This window comes from Pygoscelis adeliae, unplaced genomic scaffold, assembly GCF_000699105.1.
Source record: "Pygoscelis adeliae isolate BGI_AS28 unplaced genomic scaffold, ASM69910v1 Scaffold242, whole genome shotgun sequence".
NCBI classification, from domain to species: Eukaryota; Metazoa; Chordata; class Aves; order Sphenisciformes; family Spheniscidae; genus Pygoscelis; species Pygoscelis adeliae.
The window spans coordinates 2262929-2283741 of NW_008824369.1; the positions used below are offsets into that span (position 1 = coordinate 2262929).

At 38.1% G+C, this 20813-nt stretch overlaps 1 protein-coding gene across 3 annotated transcripts; it reads left to right on the plus strand.

Moving 5' to 3' along the window:
- Window positions 1-270: 270 nt before the first annotated feature.
- On the plus strand, window positions 271-14860 carry GPR146 (G protein-coupled receptor 146). 3 transcript variants are annotated; one of them, XM_009320016.1, is made up of 2 exons: window positions 271-559; window positions 12902-14860. In XM_009320016.1, exon 2 carries the CDS (start codon window positions 12946-12948, stop codon window positions 13948-13950), a length of 1005 nt encoding a protein of 334 aa, XP_009318291.1. In that variant the 5' UTR covers window positions 271-559; window positions 12902-12945; the 3' UTR covers window positions 13951-14860. The 3 variants fall into 3 exon arrangements, with proteins under 3 accessions (XP_009318291.1, XP_009318289.1, XP_009318290.1); XM_009320014.1 differs by lacking the exon at window positions 271-559 and adding an exon at window positions 9774-10133; XM_009320015.1 differs by lacking the exon at window positions 271-559 and adding an exon at window positions 10319-10557.
- The last annotated feature ends 5953 nt before the right edge of the window (window positions 14861-20813 follow it).

Below are 20813 nucleotides of genomic sequence, written 5' to 3' on the forward strand. Positions count from 1 at the left end.
ATTTTGCTGTGGGTTTATTACTCTGTTAACATGCACAGCTTTGCAGAATAGTTACTCCTATGGTAAAAATTCTTTTCTCACACCAAAAAAATCTCTCCCGGTTCAATGCAGCCGCTATTTGTCTCCCGTTACATAACTACACCAAAGGTTGAACAGTTCTCGAATCACCGTAATGTCCTTTCAGTTTGTCCTTTCCAAAAAAAGACCCCTAAAAACCCCTTTCGCAATTATGAACACGGTATGCAGAACGGTCCTTCTGCCAGGATCAGGCCCCCTGTTTTTGCAACAGCCCTCTGCGCCAATAAGAGCGTGCAGCTGAAGCTTAAAGGATTATGTGTATGTATGTGCAGGGGAAGTCACGTGTATACACAGAGTTCGGTGCCACTACCGAGGCCAGTGCAGCGGCATCAGCGGTCTTTTTCTAAGCTCTCCCATTGTTTACTCCTACCAGAGAAATGAGATATTGGAGTTTCTGCTGAGCTCGCTTTGAAAAGGGTCTGACTTGATGGGCAAAATGTTTCTGCCAGCCATCAAGGAACAACAAGGCAGTGCCTACCAGGTGAGATTTTAAGAAGTTCACCTTTTAGATTGCTTTCACTTTTTAAGAGCCTAGAAACAGTTTACATTAATGCATATAAACCTTGGATCAGTGAAAATTAATAGTGCCATCATTAGAAACCAATGTTCGGTTTTTAGATAACGGTTCTTCAGGAGAAACGTCATTGTTTAAATTTGTCATGCTCGTACTTTTATCTGGTTGTCCAAAAGAAAGTTAGAGCAGGCTTTTTCTTATGCATATCAATTTTCATGCTCTTGCACATTAGGCTAGATTTCTCATTTAGTGTTTCTTTATGTACTGAGTATGTGCTTTTAAGTTTTTTATTAATCACTCCAAATATATGAAATCTCAATTTTTCTGTATATTAAATCTAGAAGTATAACAGTATAGCAGAAGTATAGCAGAGGAATTGATCAAAGGTTAATCTAATTAGTCTTTAATAAAGCAAAAAAGTTCTCAATGAAAGTGAGATACTTCTGAATCTTCTATTCATAGCATAATAATAAAACACACAGCAAACCATGCTGCGAAATATTACTGCAAAGCCGCTAAAAGACACAGCGGTAACTAATTAACTAATTAATCACAATTAAGCTGCATTTTCATTTATATTACAAACGAAGGTAAGCCAAAGGCAAACTTCAAAGCACCAAAAATTTCCTAACTGCTTTCAGCAGAAGCTCTGAATAAGCAGAATGACTGCTGTCCTTTTTAGCCTCCATAAGCATTTTTAACTATGCTAATCGCCATATTTGCAAATCTGTTTTCTACTGTACGTAACAAAAGACCTACCTTCCTTTAGGGCTCTGTCAGCTGAACTTTATGTCCTTTTTATATAAATGCTAAAGCAGCATAAAAAGGCAGCACCCTGTTTCTCATGCCAGCATCACATCCTTCACATATTTGATTGGCCCCATCATTTAAGTCAAAGCAGTATCCCATGGATTTCAACAAAAGTTGGACTGATTCTGAAACGATGAAAAAACGTTAATCAAATGTCTGGACAACATGATTCATGTGAACATCTATGTTTGTGATCTGCACATCAGAATGATTCATTTGAACTTCTGCGTGCAGGATCTGAACATCAGGTAAGAGTTTATCAGAACATTCTGCATATTTTCCACAACAGCTAAAACATGTAAGGCTCATTTAAGTGAAGATAGGCTAGCAGGCTCCAGTGACCTCCCTACAAACTGTGGGTTACTGTTGGTATGCACCCTATGCCCGTGTGGGCTACGTAAAAACAACCATTTATCAATCATTACTAAGAAACTGGCTCTGTGAGAAACTAATTACTCCTCAGGCTTCCACCCATTAGCACAGGAGGAAGCAGATGACAAATATATTTTATCTATCAAGGCTCTATAGAGCTCCTGCAGTAACAAAATCTGCTACAGAAGTCGTGCTTTCTTCCTGTGGTGTACAAGATTTTTAAAAATGTGTACACCTATCGAGGACACTCAGAAATCTTTAAAAAAAAATCTGTTCAAATTAAAAAAAAAACACAGTAATTGCTGTATGGCATGTGAATCAATACACTGCAATTAGTAAGCACTAGTATTTATTTCAATGTCATTTATTTGGCTGTAGTCCCAGGAATTTGTACAAATCCTAACCATGGCTTCCCAAAATACCATGGATTGGACAGAATGTGGGTAACAGGTGGCTACAGGTAGTATACTCAAGGTGTAACTTCACAGATGTTTTTGTAATGGGAGACTTTAGGTTTAGGGAGTCCTGGTTTACAGAGGTCCCAGACTCCTTTGCACATTTCTTCCCCCAAAACTACTTTTGGTTTTTTCCCCTTGGAAACATTTGCCCAGCCTCATACAGGACTGGAAAAAATGACACCCGTTAAGAATAGCTAAGGAAGCATCACCATCCACACACATGTGACAGTATGGCCAAGGACTCCAGTCAAATCATCAAATACTTAAACCTGTCAAACCCTTTGCCAGTATCCTAGAACAGAGAGTGCTAAAGGCTGTTACTGGCTTTTTCAAGTTCTACAGAAGGGTCATTCCATACATATAGGTACAATGGGGAGCCTTATAAGAAATCAAGATTATTGGTAGAATATTTTGATGAATAAGGGGTAAAAACTCCTGCCACTGATAAAGTGGAGTGGGGAGTGGCACATGACAAGCAAGCAGTAGATGGACAAATCAGAACCCATTCATGTCAGTAAGATGCCTCTTAATTAATTTCAAGCCCCTGGTAAATGAAAATTCCTGCTCCAAATCTTACAGTCTAATAATAGCCACCCTTAGATCAGCATTAATATTATACTAGCCCTCCTAGAATGTAAAATTAAAATATTTTATTCAGACATTATAAATGGAATAAGATGCAATCAGTAAATACGCAAGTTCATCCAAGAGGCAGCTAGAAAATGATATTTCCTTCACCAAGCAACAGAAAGTAGAAGCCACAGGATTGTCAAGAACAAGACGTCTCAGACTTGCCTGACAATTATCAGAAAGATATCTGTTCATCTCCAACGTATGTGACAAATGTTGAAGTCATTTCAGCCTTAGCGCGACTCTGCTGAGGGCCAATTTTCCCCTTCAAATTCTAAACTCAAACCAGTTTTATACTCATTCTTACAAATGTTATCCGAGAAAGAACTACGTCAACATTTTTGCATTTAGTGGAAACCTGGTCCCTGCAGTCTGAGTCTGTTTCACAAGAGTTTCCTACACGGTCAACACGATGTCTTGTTGATAAGTCACCGGGTCAGCTTTCACCAATGTTTCTCATAGGAAATGGCATCATATTATAGTTTCCAGGAAAACCACCATCTATGCCTCCTGTCAGTCTTTGCAACTGGCAGCAAAATATCTGTGGGGAGTGTTTTCATACTGCCAAACTTCAGCAGTGTTCCCTGTCACAAGTCCTAAGCATGAGTGAAGCTAACAAACAGTGGGTTAAGATAAGAGCTGCCAACTCACCGGGCCAACTCATTTACAGAGTAATTCCAGCAGAGTTGATGCACCTTTGACGCTCTGCCCCTGGGATAAATTCAGTCTGCAATGTCTAGGATAAGGATAATTTGCATTAATTTTGATTGGCAAGAATCTGTCTTCTTTACTGGAGTGATGCTGATTTACGTGGACCAGAAGCACAATGTTCAGTTCATATACATTCCTCACCTGGAACCTGAGCAACTCCAAAATGCTGGAAATGCAGAGATCTAGCCGCTTGCTATCTCGTAAGAGGTGCAAATGATCTGTTTGCACCTATGATCTAAACAAAGAAATTAGCTAAACAAAGACATTTACAATAAAGCAATCTCATAATTTTATATTTTCTCAAATATTAAAAAGGCCTCAGCAGAAAATTTTAAATTTATCTCCATGATCTGATGATCTTTACATAAAAAAAAAGGAACGTGTAAGTTTCATAAACATTTTTTCCCCAAAACCAGTCTTAACTGACTTGTTCTACAGTTTAAGTGTCTGTAGATACTGGGGGGGGGGGACGGGGACACCCTATAGCTAAACATTGATGATTATCATATAAGAAAGATCCTTTAATGCAATCGCCCACTTGAACTAAATACTTTCATTAAAAACAGTGGGACAAAGTGTATCTACTATGTAAATCTACTAAGTCCCAGCTACTCTGAACATCAACATCATGATAGTAAGAACACTTTCTGAAGGTGCATGTAATCCTTGTCAGATCCATTGAGTTGAAGTGTTTCATATGAAAAGAAACTGCAACTTACATTTAATTTTAAATTGAATGAAGATATTTGCTATAGTTAATGGGCTTGTGTGCTTTCCAAGAAACTGAAATTGTATGTTTTAATTAAGTCTTTTGGTTTCTGTGGCTCACCAGCTATAAGCACGGTGGAAATTCTGCCACAGGTTAAATTTTTTTAAAGATTTTTTTTCACTGAGCCAGTTAAAAAACTGTATATGTGTGTGTATATATATATATATAGCAACTTTCAATCATTTTGATATTGAATTTTATTTAAGTTTGTTGCCACTTAGTTTTAAAGTAGGATAGCTGTACCAAAATCAGCTTCCAAGTGCTCTGAAAACATGGACCAGGAACTGCAGTAGTGCTAATTGGCTGTTCATATTCAACACTGAGTGGCACCGTCTCCTCTGCTGATGCTTAAAAGCTATCACTTCTTCTATTCCAATTAGTCAACTTTATAAAATCCAGAACTCGAAGCATCTTATGAAGCCTATTGTCTAATACTACGTTCATTCTAATTATTCCTGTTATTTAATACACTGTAAGTTCTTGGAAGTGAATATGAATTCTAGGAAAATTACAGGGTTTTTGTTTTGCATATAACTCAGTTTTTTAAGAAAAGTATTACCTAGTGGATATTTGGGCATCTCAAAATTGTATCTCATTTCAGAAACCCGGGCAGCTAAGGCTTGTAGACGAATACAGGTAACCGCTGCATAAATTCATTCTGCCTGATGGAATACCCTATCTTTAAAACTGCACAAAAATAAGATATTTCACCTTTTGCGGTAATGAAATCTTAAGCCACAACACATGTAGGATGTATTAAAAGCTGCACTGTTCACTCTATGGTGAATAAAAAAGAAAAGATACGTCAGGTTTTCCATATGGAGGCTCTTTCGGAATTCAGTGATAAAGCTAAGTCAGGAAGAGGTGGAGCAGGAGACCAGTCACACTCATCTGATACTGGGACACTGAGAGAAGTTAACAAAACATGATCGAGTTTATAGAGTTAACCCGTGCAGAGGCCCCAGTGCAGCTGTTCCTGAGCAGCTGCAAGGAGGGCACAGCCAGCAGCAACCTAACTCGCGCAGAGGCTCTATTACAAAGAAATAAACAGCATAAAAAAAGGAGGATTTATCTGGAGTGGCAGATGTGCCTGGCAGATAGCATCTGTGTCTGAACATGGGACTCCTTCCACAGACATCTTAAGGGCCCTTAATGCTGGACTATCTCCTCTCCACAGAACTTAGCCTCCCCATTTTGCAGGAATTTCATTTGTCTCTTCTATCCTGTAGTACTTGGTTATTACAACCTTCCAGACCACTACCACACTGCCACTCTCTAACAGATAACGGTCTCTTAAAAACACCCTTTGGCAGTTTTTATTATGGTTTCCAGAGTAGTTGATCTTTTTTGTCTTTCTTTATTGGAGTATTTTATCTGTTCTCACAACGTTGTTTTGAGCAACCTTCTATGAACTACAAAGACAGAAGAAAGTTCTTCAGTTCTAACCTAATATACCATCTTGAAAAACAGTTGCCATAACCTAAAATCAAATTTTCCTCTCTTTCTTTGAAACCAAAGGAGCATCTGAACTCATTTGTTGATGCGTATTGATCTGTGACAGCAGTTTGCAGAGACTTACTTCTGATGCGGCCTTACACGAACTCCGATTCCCAGAGATGTACAATCTAAACAGAAACAAAGCGTGCAGCTGATGCTGTTAATAGTTTTCTATTATATGGAATTACATTAAGTATAATAATAATAAAATAATAACGAAGATGATGATGATTTAAACAAAAGGTTAAAACAGGAAAAAAAACCCTGCATCTATTTAGTAGGTTGCCAAGAGGCCAGGGGCAGTAAGCAGATTATCATGGCACAAGTGGGATCTGAATGACCAGGTAGCTGCTATGGAGATGATTTACCACAAAGATGGTGCTTACAGTATGAAAGAATAAACAAGTGACAGCGGTTGCCAACATCTGTGGAGCAATAAAAAAGGTCACCTGGCAAGTGAGAGAGGGGCCCACAGGAAGGAGCTAAGTTTTGAAGTGCTCTGAAGACAACATATATTCAGAACTTCTGGAAAAGCAGAGAGTGAGCAACCTCAAAGGATGACTAAAGGAAAATGCGAAGGCCAGTTTCAGAAGCATGAGTATCTCTGTACTCATTCCACGTGTGACAGAAATACACCCTTATAGTTCTTGAGAATTCAATTTTCATTGTTGACTCAACATGCCTAAGAACAGCCTGAGATGTCACACGGGAAAGGAACAGAGAAGTAAGAAAAGAGTATCATATTTAGAACCCTGTGATAAGTCCGATATGATATCGTATATGTGTCGTATGAGCAAATAATGACGGGAGGTGCAGCATTAACCGTAATGGAGTCATCAGGAAGAGGAAAATAAGGGCCAGGCAGATGTGAAAAACAAGGTGTTTTTTTTTTTTTTTAAACAGAGGGAAATGTACCTAAGCATTTATGTCTGGACAGAAGGAACGCTTAAGGAATTACACTGGACCAAGGGGAGGCAATAAGCTATAAAGCTGGGAATGGGCTCACAGCACTCAAAATGTGCAGAATTGAGCAGGAGTAGGCAACAGTTGGATGGCATGAGCCAAAAGTCTTTTTTAAACATTTTTAACTATTGTTATGCTGCTACTAAAGCAAGCTCATAATTGCAAAGGGAATGGGTTTAGAAAACCAAAATCTGAGCCTAATGACGAGGGTGAAATCAGTGGGACCAGGAGGCTGGGCGCCTGCTCTTCCCATGAGTTCGCTTGCCAGGGGTGGCAAACCGATTGCGCCATGCTCCCTCCCGCAGGCCCAGGGACAGGCAGTGCTACTGTAGAAAGAAAAACACACCCCTCTTCCAACTGACCTACTCTTGCTTTTTCATTTGTACTTTAAACATCAAGGACAGGGTTATATTCAATGCTGCTTTATATCAGTTATTCTTGTTATTTAGTCATGGCTTCTTTCACATCATACTGCGCTGAATTAACTACATTATAAAATGGAACCAATATCAATTACAAACATACCACCCGCCAAACTGGTCAATGATTGCACCACAAAGACATGAATGATAGGGTTGGAAGGGGCCTGTTTTTCAGCCCAGCACCCAGTATCAAGCAGGATTTTCTTCTCCACTGCTGTTAAAAGCATTTTATCTGAGCTGTATCATTATACTATAAACAGCAGCAACTCAGCAACTGCATAAGGAAAGTCTATTCTGAAACCTACTTTCCTGCACTGCTGCATTTTTTTTTCCCTTCACATCTAACCTGGGCAATCTAGTTTTACTCTTCTGTATATCCAGCCAACAAGTCTTCTGTTAATCCCTATGGCATGTACATAAGCTAGTAAGCCTAAAAACATGTCATGTTACCCAGACTGCGAGGTAACACACTTCATTCCCTTGCACTTGAGAGTTCGGAGTGTATTCCCCTTGAGGTACAACTAACTGCAGGTATGCCATTTTCCAGAAATACCAATCATCCATTATTTACATTTTTAAGAATTAATCCATAAATAATAATTAGCATGTCACTTTCAAAAAGCACCTTACAAACTGATGAGTAGCTTACAATATACTAAGTCATGGTTTATGCATATATTTAACACTTCTGGCCAAGCTTTTCTGTTTTCTCAATCTTGATCTGAAGCAAACCTGTGCCATCCAGCAAAGCTCTACATAGCACTCATGCGCTATGCAGTACCCTCAGGTTTCAGTCTCTGTAGAAATTAGGAGATCCTGTGGGAACTCTAGAAGACCTGATGAAGGTAGGAGTCTTAGGCCTGTTTAGAGACTTACCTTCTTGGCAACAGCTTTATTAGCTACATATGGTTTATAACGATATTACAGCTTGTGAAAACACATATTCAGAGGTTAGATAATCTAGATGAGAGCTATCTCACATATAGATGATAACAGAGCAAGTAGACAAATCATTTGTCGTCTAAACAAAAATATCTGCAGAGCAAGAGATAGTGCTACAGCTAGATAAAGGTTTGGGGTTTTTTTAAGCCAAATAAAACAATCAGAGCATAGAATGGTCACGCTTGAAACTGTTAACCAACCTGCTCTGCAACTTAGTGCTGCATTATGAATGCAAATGTTGGAAAAAACCCTGACTGCAGCTATGGACTCCGTAATACAACTAAGCAGCACTTCATTTTTTTTTTTTTCTCATTAATTGAAGACCACTTTACACATCTTTTCTAAAATAATCTTTGCCACCAAGTGCTCTTAACTTTTTGTGCAGTGTTATAAGTTTTTCTTAAGTACTTCATGCAAATTTTTATCTAAATAAAACCATGTTCAATTTTTATGACGTGTAAAGAAATTGGCTGTCAGCCAAGTATCAGAACTCTGAAAGTACTTCTGCACTAACACCTTTCCTACTTTGCTGTTTCGCCAGTGAACTTATGATGATTAAAGTTCTTCTAAAGTTTTGAGGCAGCAAAGACTTGATGCCACAGTTTGTAACACAGAGTTATCCACAGCACATACACAATTCTATCCGTGGACCACGTATCAAATAGGAACATAGGCATTTTCTGCCATTTGGGAGTTGCAGTGGTTTTACAATATTCATAATGAATTGTTAAATACAAACCAAGAAGCGCAGACCTTGCCTAAAAAAACCAAACTGCAGTCAGATAGAGTAACTCAGCCCAAACTGAGTAACCATTTTTAGCATTTCTCTGGTACTTATTCCATAAACACCTACTTGATTTTTAATTAAGGGATTTTTCATTGGTGTTTATTTGCTATGGAATAAAGCCTCAGAATCTCTAAATAGAAGACAAATTATTTCAAAAAAGTAAGGCAGCTCTTGGTTTTGGTTGACAGTATCAGTTAAAAACATACTTTGAAGGTAATAACTTTAGTTCATTAGTCTGAGGAGTTTCCATATAAACAACAGAACAACCACAGTACAAAATTCAGTATGGGATAAATTATCAACCTACAGTTCAAAAACTCTTTCAAGAAATGATCAAGAAAATTAAAGGTGTAGAGAATATACACACTCACATCCATTAATTGTGAGTGACACGCAAATGCTCTTGAGAACAATCGTCAACTTTTCAAAAAAGGAAACTGATGGAATCCATAATACCATCACAAAATGAGGCTCACATCATAATGCCTTTTCACAACGCCAAAACAATCTCCAAATTCAAAGTAAATGCTCAGAAACTTTTCTTCCTAGCTTGTATTACAAGCTAGCTCAGCTTCGCAAGCAGGACAAGCACCTGTGCACTTCATAATACATTAATTTTTAAATACTGATTGTTTAGGATGTACGGCCTATAGAAATGAAACCTCAGAGCTACGTATTCTCATCCCAGGTTAAAAATAAATCCCACGCTCTTAAACGAGAGCTGCTGATTGCACTTGCAGGGAATGGAACAGCCTCTCCAATGCCCCCAGAGAACCCGAGCGCAGATGACAATACCATAACAAACCTGTGCGCTCCAGCAGCCCGTATATTTTAAGCAGTAAATCTGAAACCCAGAGACTAAACTGAGCGGGATCCAAGAGCTCGCTCCCCTCCGAGCAGAGCCTCTCACTTCTAGAAGCTGGCTGTAAACAGGGAAAGGGCAGGGCCTGCCGCCTGCCAAGCCAAGCAGAAACTTGTGAGTAACTTACAGAGGAAAAACAAGTGCAGCGCAGGCAGACGGGCAGGGTAGCACGCTGCCTGGGCGCTGGCGAGCGGCGATCACCATGTTTTCAAGGAGAAGCGAGCCAGGGCTTTGCAGCCGGCTGCCTTCCTCAGCAGCGCTGCTTATCAAACGCGTGCGGATCCGGCAGCGCGGAGGAATGTAACGCCTGAATTAAAGGTAAGAGGCTTTACAGCAACGCTGCTGGGGTCGGGGCCGTGGGAAAGGCGGGCTGGAGAGCGAGCGGCGGCTGGCGGGACGCTCCTGTAAGTCCTGGTTTTAATTCTCAATGTGATAAAAGTATAAAAGCTGACAAGACCAGGGGAAGCATTAGGGAAGGCTGAGTCAGCCCGCAGTAAACAAGAGGACTGCAGCGTTCACTTATGCAACAGAGTCAACCTGGGACTGCAAAACTACTTTTGACCGGAGAAGGGGTTAGTTTAGATCGATCGAGTAAAACTGCTGCATCCGAAGCTTCGTAAGGATGTCCCCAGACGTGGCCGGTGGAGACAAAACTGCCTTTAAAATGACAAAAGACGTGGCTGGGTAAGAAGTGCTGAGCTGGGCCTGTACAGCACAGCAAACAGGTTCAGTGCCTTCACAGGTAAGTGACAATTAAAAATGGGCGATTTCTACGTTAGCAGCAAAAACACCTCATCTGGTAATTTAGAAGTCATCAAAAAACGTCTTCAGAAAGTATTTTTATTTTGGATTTTATTTTTGCTCATTTCGGAGGTAAGTTTCGTAATTTCATAAGATTGCTACTTAATACAACGACTTGCCTAAAATTTCTGTCATTAAAATAGAATTGTCTTATTTAACTGCATTTAGAGGATGTAAAGAAGAAGGGGGTAATTACTAAAAACACTTGTGAAACCAGACATCCCCCTACTCTATAAAACATAAAGCGTGGTAGTAAAGACTGCTGATCTTCTGAGACAATATACAGGCAAGTATTCTGTGGCTGATGTAATTCAATCTGGAGTAATCAAAGCTACATGCTTAAGGATAAACCTACATAATGGAATTACGTGATTGTACCCATGCCTGTGCTTAGTCACCCTTGCACTCACTGTAATGCATATATTCGCAATATCTAGTTCCAGTCTGCTGCTTTGGTTGAATCAAGTCATCACAGTTCAATGAGAGGTAATTTTGGTTGCCTTCAACTGTGCAAAAGAGCTTTTCTTTAAAAAAAAAAACAACCCCACACACAAAAAAACCCCACCCCACACCAAAAAAACACACACCTTTCTTAAAAACTTGAAACAACAGATGCTTCCTGAAAATAAACTGGGTTGTTTTCAGTGCTTGAAAATAGTATGAGGATTGAAAGACAACATAAAGATACCATACTTTCTACTCAGATGCAATACGACAGCTAAAGAACTGATTTGAGAAAACAAAGTAAGTTTTTCAACAAAGGTGAAAGAAAGCTTTGAAAACAACAGAACTGCATCTTGTGCTACTGCCACAGAAGCCACTTATCTGAGGAAATCCATCATAGGACAGTGGAATAAAAATTTGTTTGCCTAGCTAAAATTACTGTATTTTTAGCCTGATATCTGGCACGGGCTATGGTATTTAGAAAAAAATGCACACAAAACAACTGCAATGGGAAATAAAAAAATGGAAGTTGACATGATTCTGGATCAAATTCAGTACTATGGCTGAAGTGTCAAAGGATTAGCACTAGAGACGCAACCACGTATCCATATGCTTACAAAACCCATACTGTATAGTTTAGCCGTATGGTTCATAGAGTATATAGCATGTTGTCTAGTAACATTCATTTTAATTGCACAGTGTTTATTGTGGATTTGATTAAATCTTGTTCCCTGTCTGGAAAGAATGCAGGGACATGTACTTGTACTTCCCTATATGTGCTAAATGGGAAGAACACAAAACAACACTGAGTATCTGACAGGATCAGAGTACACGTGACATGGGAAATCACCTGCTGCATAAATTCTACACTGTCCCAGAAACGGGCTGGCACGAATAGCCGCCGTGATTTTAAGGCTGTGAATGTTTTCACTTGTACTTTAGAGATTACTTATTTCTGCATTTTGGAAAGAGACTTTTCACGATTGCTTTGAAGTTCACTGATTTCAGTTAAAATGTTATCTCTTTACTGATGATTAAAGCAAAGATAGCTGGACAACAACTACTGATGCTAGTGTACTTTTTAAAGAATTCAAGCTATTTTGAGAGGAAATGATAGCTAATTCTTGCCTTTTTGGAAAGTCAGGCTGCTCTGATATTAGGTTCCCTAGACTACAGAGGTCCATTGTTTTTTCAGAACTAAACGGTTATAGGCTGGAAGTCTGAATATGAACTGACCTATGAAAAAAAACAAACACACACCTTTCACCTCATTTCCCAGTTTCCTCTAGTCTTTGTCAATTTTCTCAGTGATCCAGTATACATCCACTATGCTGCCTTGGATGTGCCTCCTAAGAAAATATCTTTTCAAGAGAAAGCTTATTTAACACCTTAGCAATAAGATGGAGAATAGAGTTCTCTAAGATTTGTGCTTCAGCTTATATCCTTCAATTCTTCAGCAACTACCCTTATATATTATTAACTATATAAAAGATACTGTTCAATAATTTTAAAAAACATTGTACTAATCTTCATGTATATTACACTGGTACTTAAAGATACACATTTTATGATTTAATTCTGTTGCGCCCTGTATCAACTCATTTGCCACTAATTTCATTTAAATTAAAACTTCAGAACATTTACTAGTCTCATGAAATTTTGAATCACAGATTACTTTCTTCTAGACTAACAAGATCAAAAGGCATTTCAGTCACTGACCTTAAATTGATCAGTTATGTGAAGGGTATAATCTCTATCTTTAAAATGTTTCTTCGTACTACATTGCATTTCACTTACAGTATAATATTTCAACAATACTTTCACTATTTCTCTTTCTACAGAAAAGCTGGTAACCAGCAGAGAAGATACAAAAGCTAAAATCACTATGTGGAGCTGTGAAACCTTAAACAACAGTACCGAGAACAGTGAGGACCAGCATCTCTGCTATGACTTCCACCTTGTGCTTTCCATCTTTTCCCTACTCTACCTCATTATATGTTTCCCAATTGGCCTTTGTTACAATGGCTTGCTGGTCCTCGTTAATCTCTATAACAAAGCTACTATGACTATGCCAGATGTTTACTTTGTCAACATTGCCATTGCTGGTCTCATCATCAACGCTCTGGCACCAATGTACCTTCTAGGTCTTGCCAATACAAAATGGGCCATCTGGAATTCTAACAATGAAGTTTATATTACCTTACTTATTTTATTCAACGTCTCGTCTTTAGTTACTATGTACTCTACTACATTACTCAGTCTGGACTACTACATTGAACGTGCTCTACCTAGAACTTACATGTCAAGTGTGTACAACACCAAACATGTTTGTGGATTCATATGGGGTGGTGCCATGCTTACAAGTTTTTCATCTCTCCTGTTCTACGTCTGCAATCACGTATCCACTAAAATAATTGAATGTTCCAAGATGCAGAACAAAGAAGCAGCAGATGCCATTATGGTCTTTATCGGGTATGTTGTACCAGCTATCGCTGTACTGTATGCACTTATATTAATCTTGCGAATACGCAAAGAGGCTACACCACTGGATCAAGACACCGGACGATTAGATCCATCGGTGCACAGGCTTTTGATTGCCACAGTCTGTACACAGTTCACGTTATGGACACCCTATTATGTTATTCTCTTGGTAAGCACATTTACTAATGCACAAGGAAGAATTTCAGATGACAATTACAGTCGAATATTACATTTTACCAAGATTTTATCAAAATTCTTGGCTTTCTCAAGCAGCTTTGTAATGCCTCTGCTCTACAGATACATTAACAAAAACTTTCCCAACAAATTACGACGCTTGCTTAAAAAGATACACTGTGGGAATCAAGGGTGTTCTCATGAACGCACAGTAGTGCAGCAAGTTATGACGTAGGTATGAAAAAACCCTCTGGTGCTCTGTTACTGCAGTACTTACATACCAGTACTGGGACCGTGATATTGCTGTGTTGGCGCTCAGAGTCATTAATGTGAGAGTCCCAACCAAGAGGCTAGAAGGAGCTTTCCATTACGGTTAAATGAAACAGTCTTAATTTTCAAATAGTTAATTGTTTGCTGAAATCTTGTGAGACTCTGGCCTATGTGCTGTAATACCTGTGACATCTAATACTTTCAGTGCACTGAATTGGTTACAAAGCAGACACTTGTGTCTTCATCATTTTAATACTCCTGTCTGAAGAAATCACTAAGCAGTTTATTGAAGTCTTGACTGAAGACACAGCACCTTGTATTTTGTATAGAAAAAGGTATTGGCTTATTTTCTGTACAAAGAAGTAACAGTGCTATCCTTGATGAAGTAAATAGCATTTTTCAATGAAGATGATATAGATGATCTCTACTAAAGATCATATTATCCAATTATACATGTCCAAGTAGTAAATGTTAATTATAAATTAAATTATTTAATTTCTTTCTCCATCAATGATTCCCCTCTAAAAGAAGCCTAATTTACCATTTTCAGAAATTATTTTCTCACACGAACTAACCTAAGTTTTAATGTTTATGGTAAATCCATTTTTTTCTAGATATAACAATTAACAAAAATGTGTTTTATTTTTCCAGTGCTTTGTTTGCATCCTAAAACATTTCAAGAATTCAGAAATATTTATTAACTAATTCTAAGGGAACTGAGAAATGTTTGTTCCACATATTAATATGAAGGACGCAGTGGTTTACAAAGCTAAATCAAAATTTAACTAGTAAAGAATGTCTGGCTAAGTGTTATGGTCCACATATGTTCATGTAACAAGAGTAATTATCTTAAAAATAAATGTGTTTATGATTAACATTTTGTATTTTCAAGGGATATGTTTGCAACAAATAAATTAAAGTCTCTTTAATCTAGGGCATCACTGGAGGTTTGGAAACCATACAAAATCCCTCAATATGTAGAAGATTTTAAAATTGGAGTAATATATAGGAATCACAGTCAGCATCAGTTCTTTGCTGACCTCTCAGAAATGGAGTGCCTCCCAGTGTCATTCTTGAATACACAATAAAAGTATAGTTTCTGTATTTCACAGTGGGGATGAAGAAATCCAATCCAGATTGCCAAATTTTACTGAGCATATGAAATACATAAGAAACACAAACATGCTGCAGGAAGCAAATTAACAGTTACCCACAACAGCAAACTACGAAACGTTGACCCAGGAACTACCTGTTCCTATGCTGTTGTTGCATTATTAATGATAGAGGAGGCATAGAAGTTAAACTGATATTCTCCCACTGATTTTGGGGTAGCAAGACATCTTTGTCACTCACCCTGCAACACAGCAGAATTATTTTGTGGCTTAATCTGTCACAACACAACTCAAATTCCATATGACTATTAAGTGGCTTTTCAAGCCTCTGGTATAGAAAAACCATGGAGCAAAACCAGAATTGAACCTTTTCCATTGCTTATAGCACAGTCTCATCTGATAATTGGTCCTAATTTGTCAGCATAGAGACATGCTTAAGTTCTAAGTGGGAAGCAGGTGAGGAACAGCCTTTTCAGATCTTTTCCCTTCTCTTCAACATCATTCAAGTAATTTTGTCTCACAGCCATCTTTGCTTATCTTCACCATATACAAGCATCTCTAAGTTATCAACATCCAGGTGGAAGAGACTCCATTAATCTTTACTTTTTTAATAGCTTTTCATATTTTATTGATTTTTTTTAACCCTTAAACTCTATACAGTAAATCATCTATTTCTATGGCTTTTTCTCCACCCAAAAACTATCCAGTGCAACTACATTAATTTACTTCATAGTTTTAGCCTGTTGATGAAACCCACGTAAAGCCTTTCTTTATCATTGTGTCCGATTCACTAATCTGTAGTGCCTCTATACTGACATGATACTGGCTGCTTTGATAAACCATTGGGTTGGTTGGTTGGGTTTTTTTCCCCTGCTTAATTTGAGAGGTTTTCTATGAATTTCTACACATCTTGAGCATTCAAGCTCACTTCCACACAGAATTGCTTAAGAAAGAAAACCTTCTTTACAACTGTCAAGCAAAGAGGCTCCTCTTCATCCCATCTGAGGGAAATCAGGTTTCCTAATGCACCACATTAAATCTCTCATGTAAAATCTGTCAAAGAAATTCCATCCCATTATGCAGGAAAAATTCCATCGAGGAGGAACTGGCTTATCTGGTGTGAATACAGGCTTCCAGAACTGGGACACTGCCAGGACGGTGTGGCTGAACAGGCGGCATTAACTGCAATTTCAACTTCCATGTTGCTTCCTTACTTCTGTTTCCCCCGTCTCCTAACACATCTTACTTTCTGTCTCTAACAGGACTGTCGCATTTATTTCTGTTCCTTTCTCTCCATGTTAAATTCCCAGTTTCAGATCATGGCTCTTTTATCATCTCTCTTTAGCTTCTTCTCCCATCTTTTCCACTTTCCTATCTGAATGTGCTATTCTATTTAATTTTCATTTTGCTCCTCTGTTTCCGTCCATACTTGGTCTTGTACACTTGGCACCATTCACCACTCACATTTACTTCACTAGACTGACTCCTTTACGATGACCCAAATCTCATTCAATGATTTGACATTACAAATGGATTTATGTAGTAAAATGGAAGCTGCTATTTAAGAGATGGAGAAGGAACAAGTTTTTATATAATTTACCCTTGAAATCTCAATTTTTTTTTCTAATCTTTTTTATTGCAGCAGAGTTAAGTACATTTGCATGTATCCTTGATAATATACTATATGTGATGGCAATCATATAGACAAACAACTTTCATAATTTAATGAACAAGACTGATATCCGCTCAACTTTTTTTAAGAGTTAATTTGATGTATTAGTTGCCTCAAAGAATCTGTACCATGGAGCTGCCTGACTGCTATTCTCTTAAGGAAATTCTGAACTTAATTGCAGCACCCTCACATGGTATCTCTTAAAAAGCAGTATCCCAAGAAGTGAGAACTTTTACAAAAAACAGTAGATGAGCAAGTACAGTAAAATACTTCAGGAAATACATGGTATCATACATATGGAAGAACTTTTATAGACAAATCTTTAATATACAAAGTTCTCAAGAATGGGGCCTTTCCATTTCATATACCTGAAGGTTTCTGGTGACTGTAAATAGGGGCTTATCTATTTCACATTTAAATAAATGAGTAAAATACTGTATATATGCAAGATAAAAAAAGCCTACTGATGTAAAAAGACTTTGCAAAGAATTTATTAAATTATTTCTTAAGGTGTATCATGTAAATGTAAAGCTCTGAACAGTAAGGTGTACTGTATGTTTCTGTATGTATATACTGTATATTAGAAAGTAAGCACTAGTTAAGTGCCATTATTAACAGTTATTTTCTCACAGAATTAAATTTAATATTTGAGTTGATCTATGGCTTATAGCCCTCTTGCTGAACCACCAATTAAGTCAAATCAATTAACTAACAAAAATGTTGCTCTCTGCTTCTGCTTAAATTATTAACACAGCTAGCTCAAGACAGGTCCTTGTTGACTAACCTAGTAGAGGTCCTAGTTTCAAAAGTTTTCATTTGAGAATCAAATTGAGTTGGTCTCTGAAGACATAATTTCAGTTAATGAAAGAAAGTGATCAACCCCTAGAAAATTTCTGGTTGTATGAAAATGAAGCGATGTGGCCTTTAATATTATGTCAAAATACTATAGAAATGGACTTTCTGCAAAGCCTCACAAAGGAACTATTGACTTATAATAAATTCCCAATAAAAAGTGTTAAAATGTGTCTGGTCAGTAAGATGTGTCTTTTTTTTGGCCGCCTTGATAAAAAAAAACTATTGTAGACAACGTTAAATCCGTATTGCTTTGCTGAATCAAAACATAACAAATTGCGTGACTTGGATGTCGAATCAGACACGTTGTTATCAGATTTTCCAGGCCATAATTTTGACATCATTAAAATCTCATTATTCATCAGCATGAAGTTAGCTGGGAATGAAAGCAAAGAGACACACACCCCCCCAACTCTTTTCAGCATAAAGAATCCTGCAACTAATACGATGGAGTAACACTGCACCACAGAAATACAAGGCTGGTGATTAATGCATACATCGGCCATGTCCTTGTCACTTCCTCTCCTTTGTGCTGCCACAAATGAGATCTCGGAAATCAGCTCCCTGCAGAAATTCTCTTGGTTCCCAGAAGAACATAATATAATAACCCATACCTTTGGCATCCCCAAGAAAATTTAGCTCTAGGAGTATAATGTACCTCATAATACCTTTATTGCAGTAACCACTGCATATAACCAAAAAAATCACTCGCCATGGAACAGTTAGTTTACCCCACATATATGAAAATATTTTCCTGGTTATACTTTCAAAATTAGTAATTTGTTCCCTTTAAGTTTTCTGTAAAGTGTAGGAAGACAGCAAGTAAAAGCATACTCTATTTAAAATGGTTATTAGTGAATTCCTTAAAGGAAAAAAACAAACAAACAAACTTGGTCCAAGGCACTCCTGAGTGTTAAGTCTCAGTGAGAAATAAGTGAAAGCCGCAACTGTGAAAATGCAAGTTGCAATATTACATCATTTAGTCAAAGCCTAGTACCCGACAAGATGCCCTTACTTCCATACATTGGTTTAAAGAGTATTTTCTGTTACTCTAATTGGAGAGCCAGCATCTCTAAACACAGAGTAGTGATTTTCTGATGCTTCATTCCTCAGAGCTTTAAGATATAACCATCACACATAAAAAGGCTATGTTTCTCATCTGGATTAGTAAAACCCCTTTTATACAACACAGACTTGAAGGATCTTAAGTGAGAACAGAGTGAGTTGATAAGCAGCAAGTTAACAAGTCTACAGGTTTGCAAAGGGTGAACTTCTACATAAATGCAAGTAAAAAGAGTTGATCAGGTACAACCAAGTCAATAGGTTTACACTAGTACAAACCAGGCCAACACGGCATCAGAATCTGCCCTTTTCTGTCAATACAGATTTCACTGAAGACAACCACATTGTGGAGCAGTGACAGAAAATATGCAATTAACTATCATATAATAGGAAAACAGGCCCCAAGCTTGCCAAGAAAATACGACACCACTACCAGAAAACTCAAAGGAAAGTAACACTTTTCTTTTTTAAACTAAGATTCAATTAAATTGTTTTTGTGCTATGTATAAGTACATAGCATGATGTACTTGATGCATAAGTAACGAGCATTTATCATCGCTCATTAAAAATGAAAGCAGTACAGTGCTCAGGCTGGAGACCTTCTCATGAAGGTCTCATGAGCTTTACTGCAGCAGCACAGGACTGGTAAGAGAAAACAAAAGCAGAATCTGGCCAAGTGCTGCTCTCAGTTCTGCTGTTAGCTGAGGACTTTGAGAAGTACTGATTTTTCCTTAAGTTTCTGCAGCTGTGAAGTGCTCAACGCACTGATGAAACCGAAACATGCTCTAAGACTAATTTTTGCAGTTTCTTGGTAAGCAAAACCTTGTGTATTTCTTAACTATCTCATGCACTACTTTTTCCAAGTGAAAGCAATCTAAACATACAAAACCAGCTGTGCAGGCTGCCATGGCAACAAATTTGAAGTGTGAAATGTTTCCTCTGTTGTATTTCCTTTAGCTTTCCATTATATATCAAAACACTTTGACATATGCTGAATACATTCTTTTTCCATCAGGAGAGAAGAGGATTTATTATCTACCTTGTCATTCCACTTTCTTCCCACCAAGTCCTTCCCTTCCAAGCCCTTCCATCCTTGGAAGTCCACGTGATTTCCTTATATTCCTTCCTTCTAAAGAACTGGCACTTTTAATTACATTCACAAGAATGGTCAAAATTATTCACAGTCTGCAGCAGACAGAATCCTTATGTTATTACAAATCATGACAGTAAAAGATTTTTAAAACACCAGATTCTTATCAGAGTAGTTATGAATTAAATATACAAATATATTTAAAAAAAATACTTCCTACCAAAAGTTCTGTAAAACGAACAAAATTTATAACCAGAAAGAGAATCAATTTTATGTAGTTTAAAAGTACTTGATGATGCATTATATGAAAAGATAAATAAGCAGCAGCATAAATACTCCCAACTCAGACCTGGAGAGAAGACTTGTAAGAAAAGAAAGAGAAATAAATTTACAATTAGACACATCCTGCAGGAACTGTACCTGCAAGTATACTGCCCAACAGTAGGAACAATTCTGCTATAAAAATGCAGAGAAGGTGCTCAACTCTGGATAAAGTTAACCTTCAAAAACACAGAATTAATCTCCTAAATTGAAGTAGTTTTATCACAAATCTCACTGATACCAATAGGAAGTTCTATGTATTATTGTGGTGGGTTGACCCTGGCTGGGCGCCAGGTGCCCACCAAGCCGCTCTATCACTCCCCTTCCTCAGCTGGACAGGGAAGAGAAAATACAATGAAAGGCTCGTGGGTCAAGATAAGGACAGGGAGATCACTCAGCAATTACCACCACAGGCAAAACGGACTCAACTTGGGGAAAATTAATTTAATTTATTACCAACCAAATCAGAGTAATGAGAAATAAAACCAAATCTTAAAAACACCTTATCCCCACCCCTCCCTTCTTCCTGGGCTTAACTTCACTCCCAATTTTCTCTACCTCCTCTCGCCCAGCGGCGCAGGGGGACGGGGAACGGGGGTTGTGGTCAGCTCATCACACCTTGTCTCTGCTGCTCCTTCCTCCGCAGGGAGAGGACTCCTCACACTCTTCGCCTGCTCCAGCGTGGGGTCCCTCCCATGGGAGACAGTCCTCCACAAACT

Excerpts from the sequence above, each read along its gene's own strand:
- GPR146 (XM_009320016.1), top strand. The coding sequence starts at position 12,946 with ATGTGGAGCTGTGAAACCTTAAACAACAGTACCGAGAACAGTGAGGAC.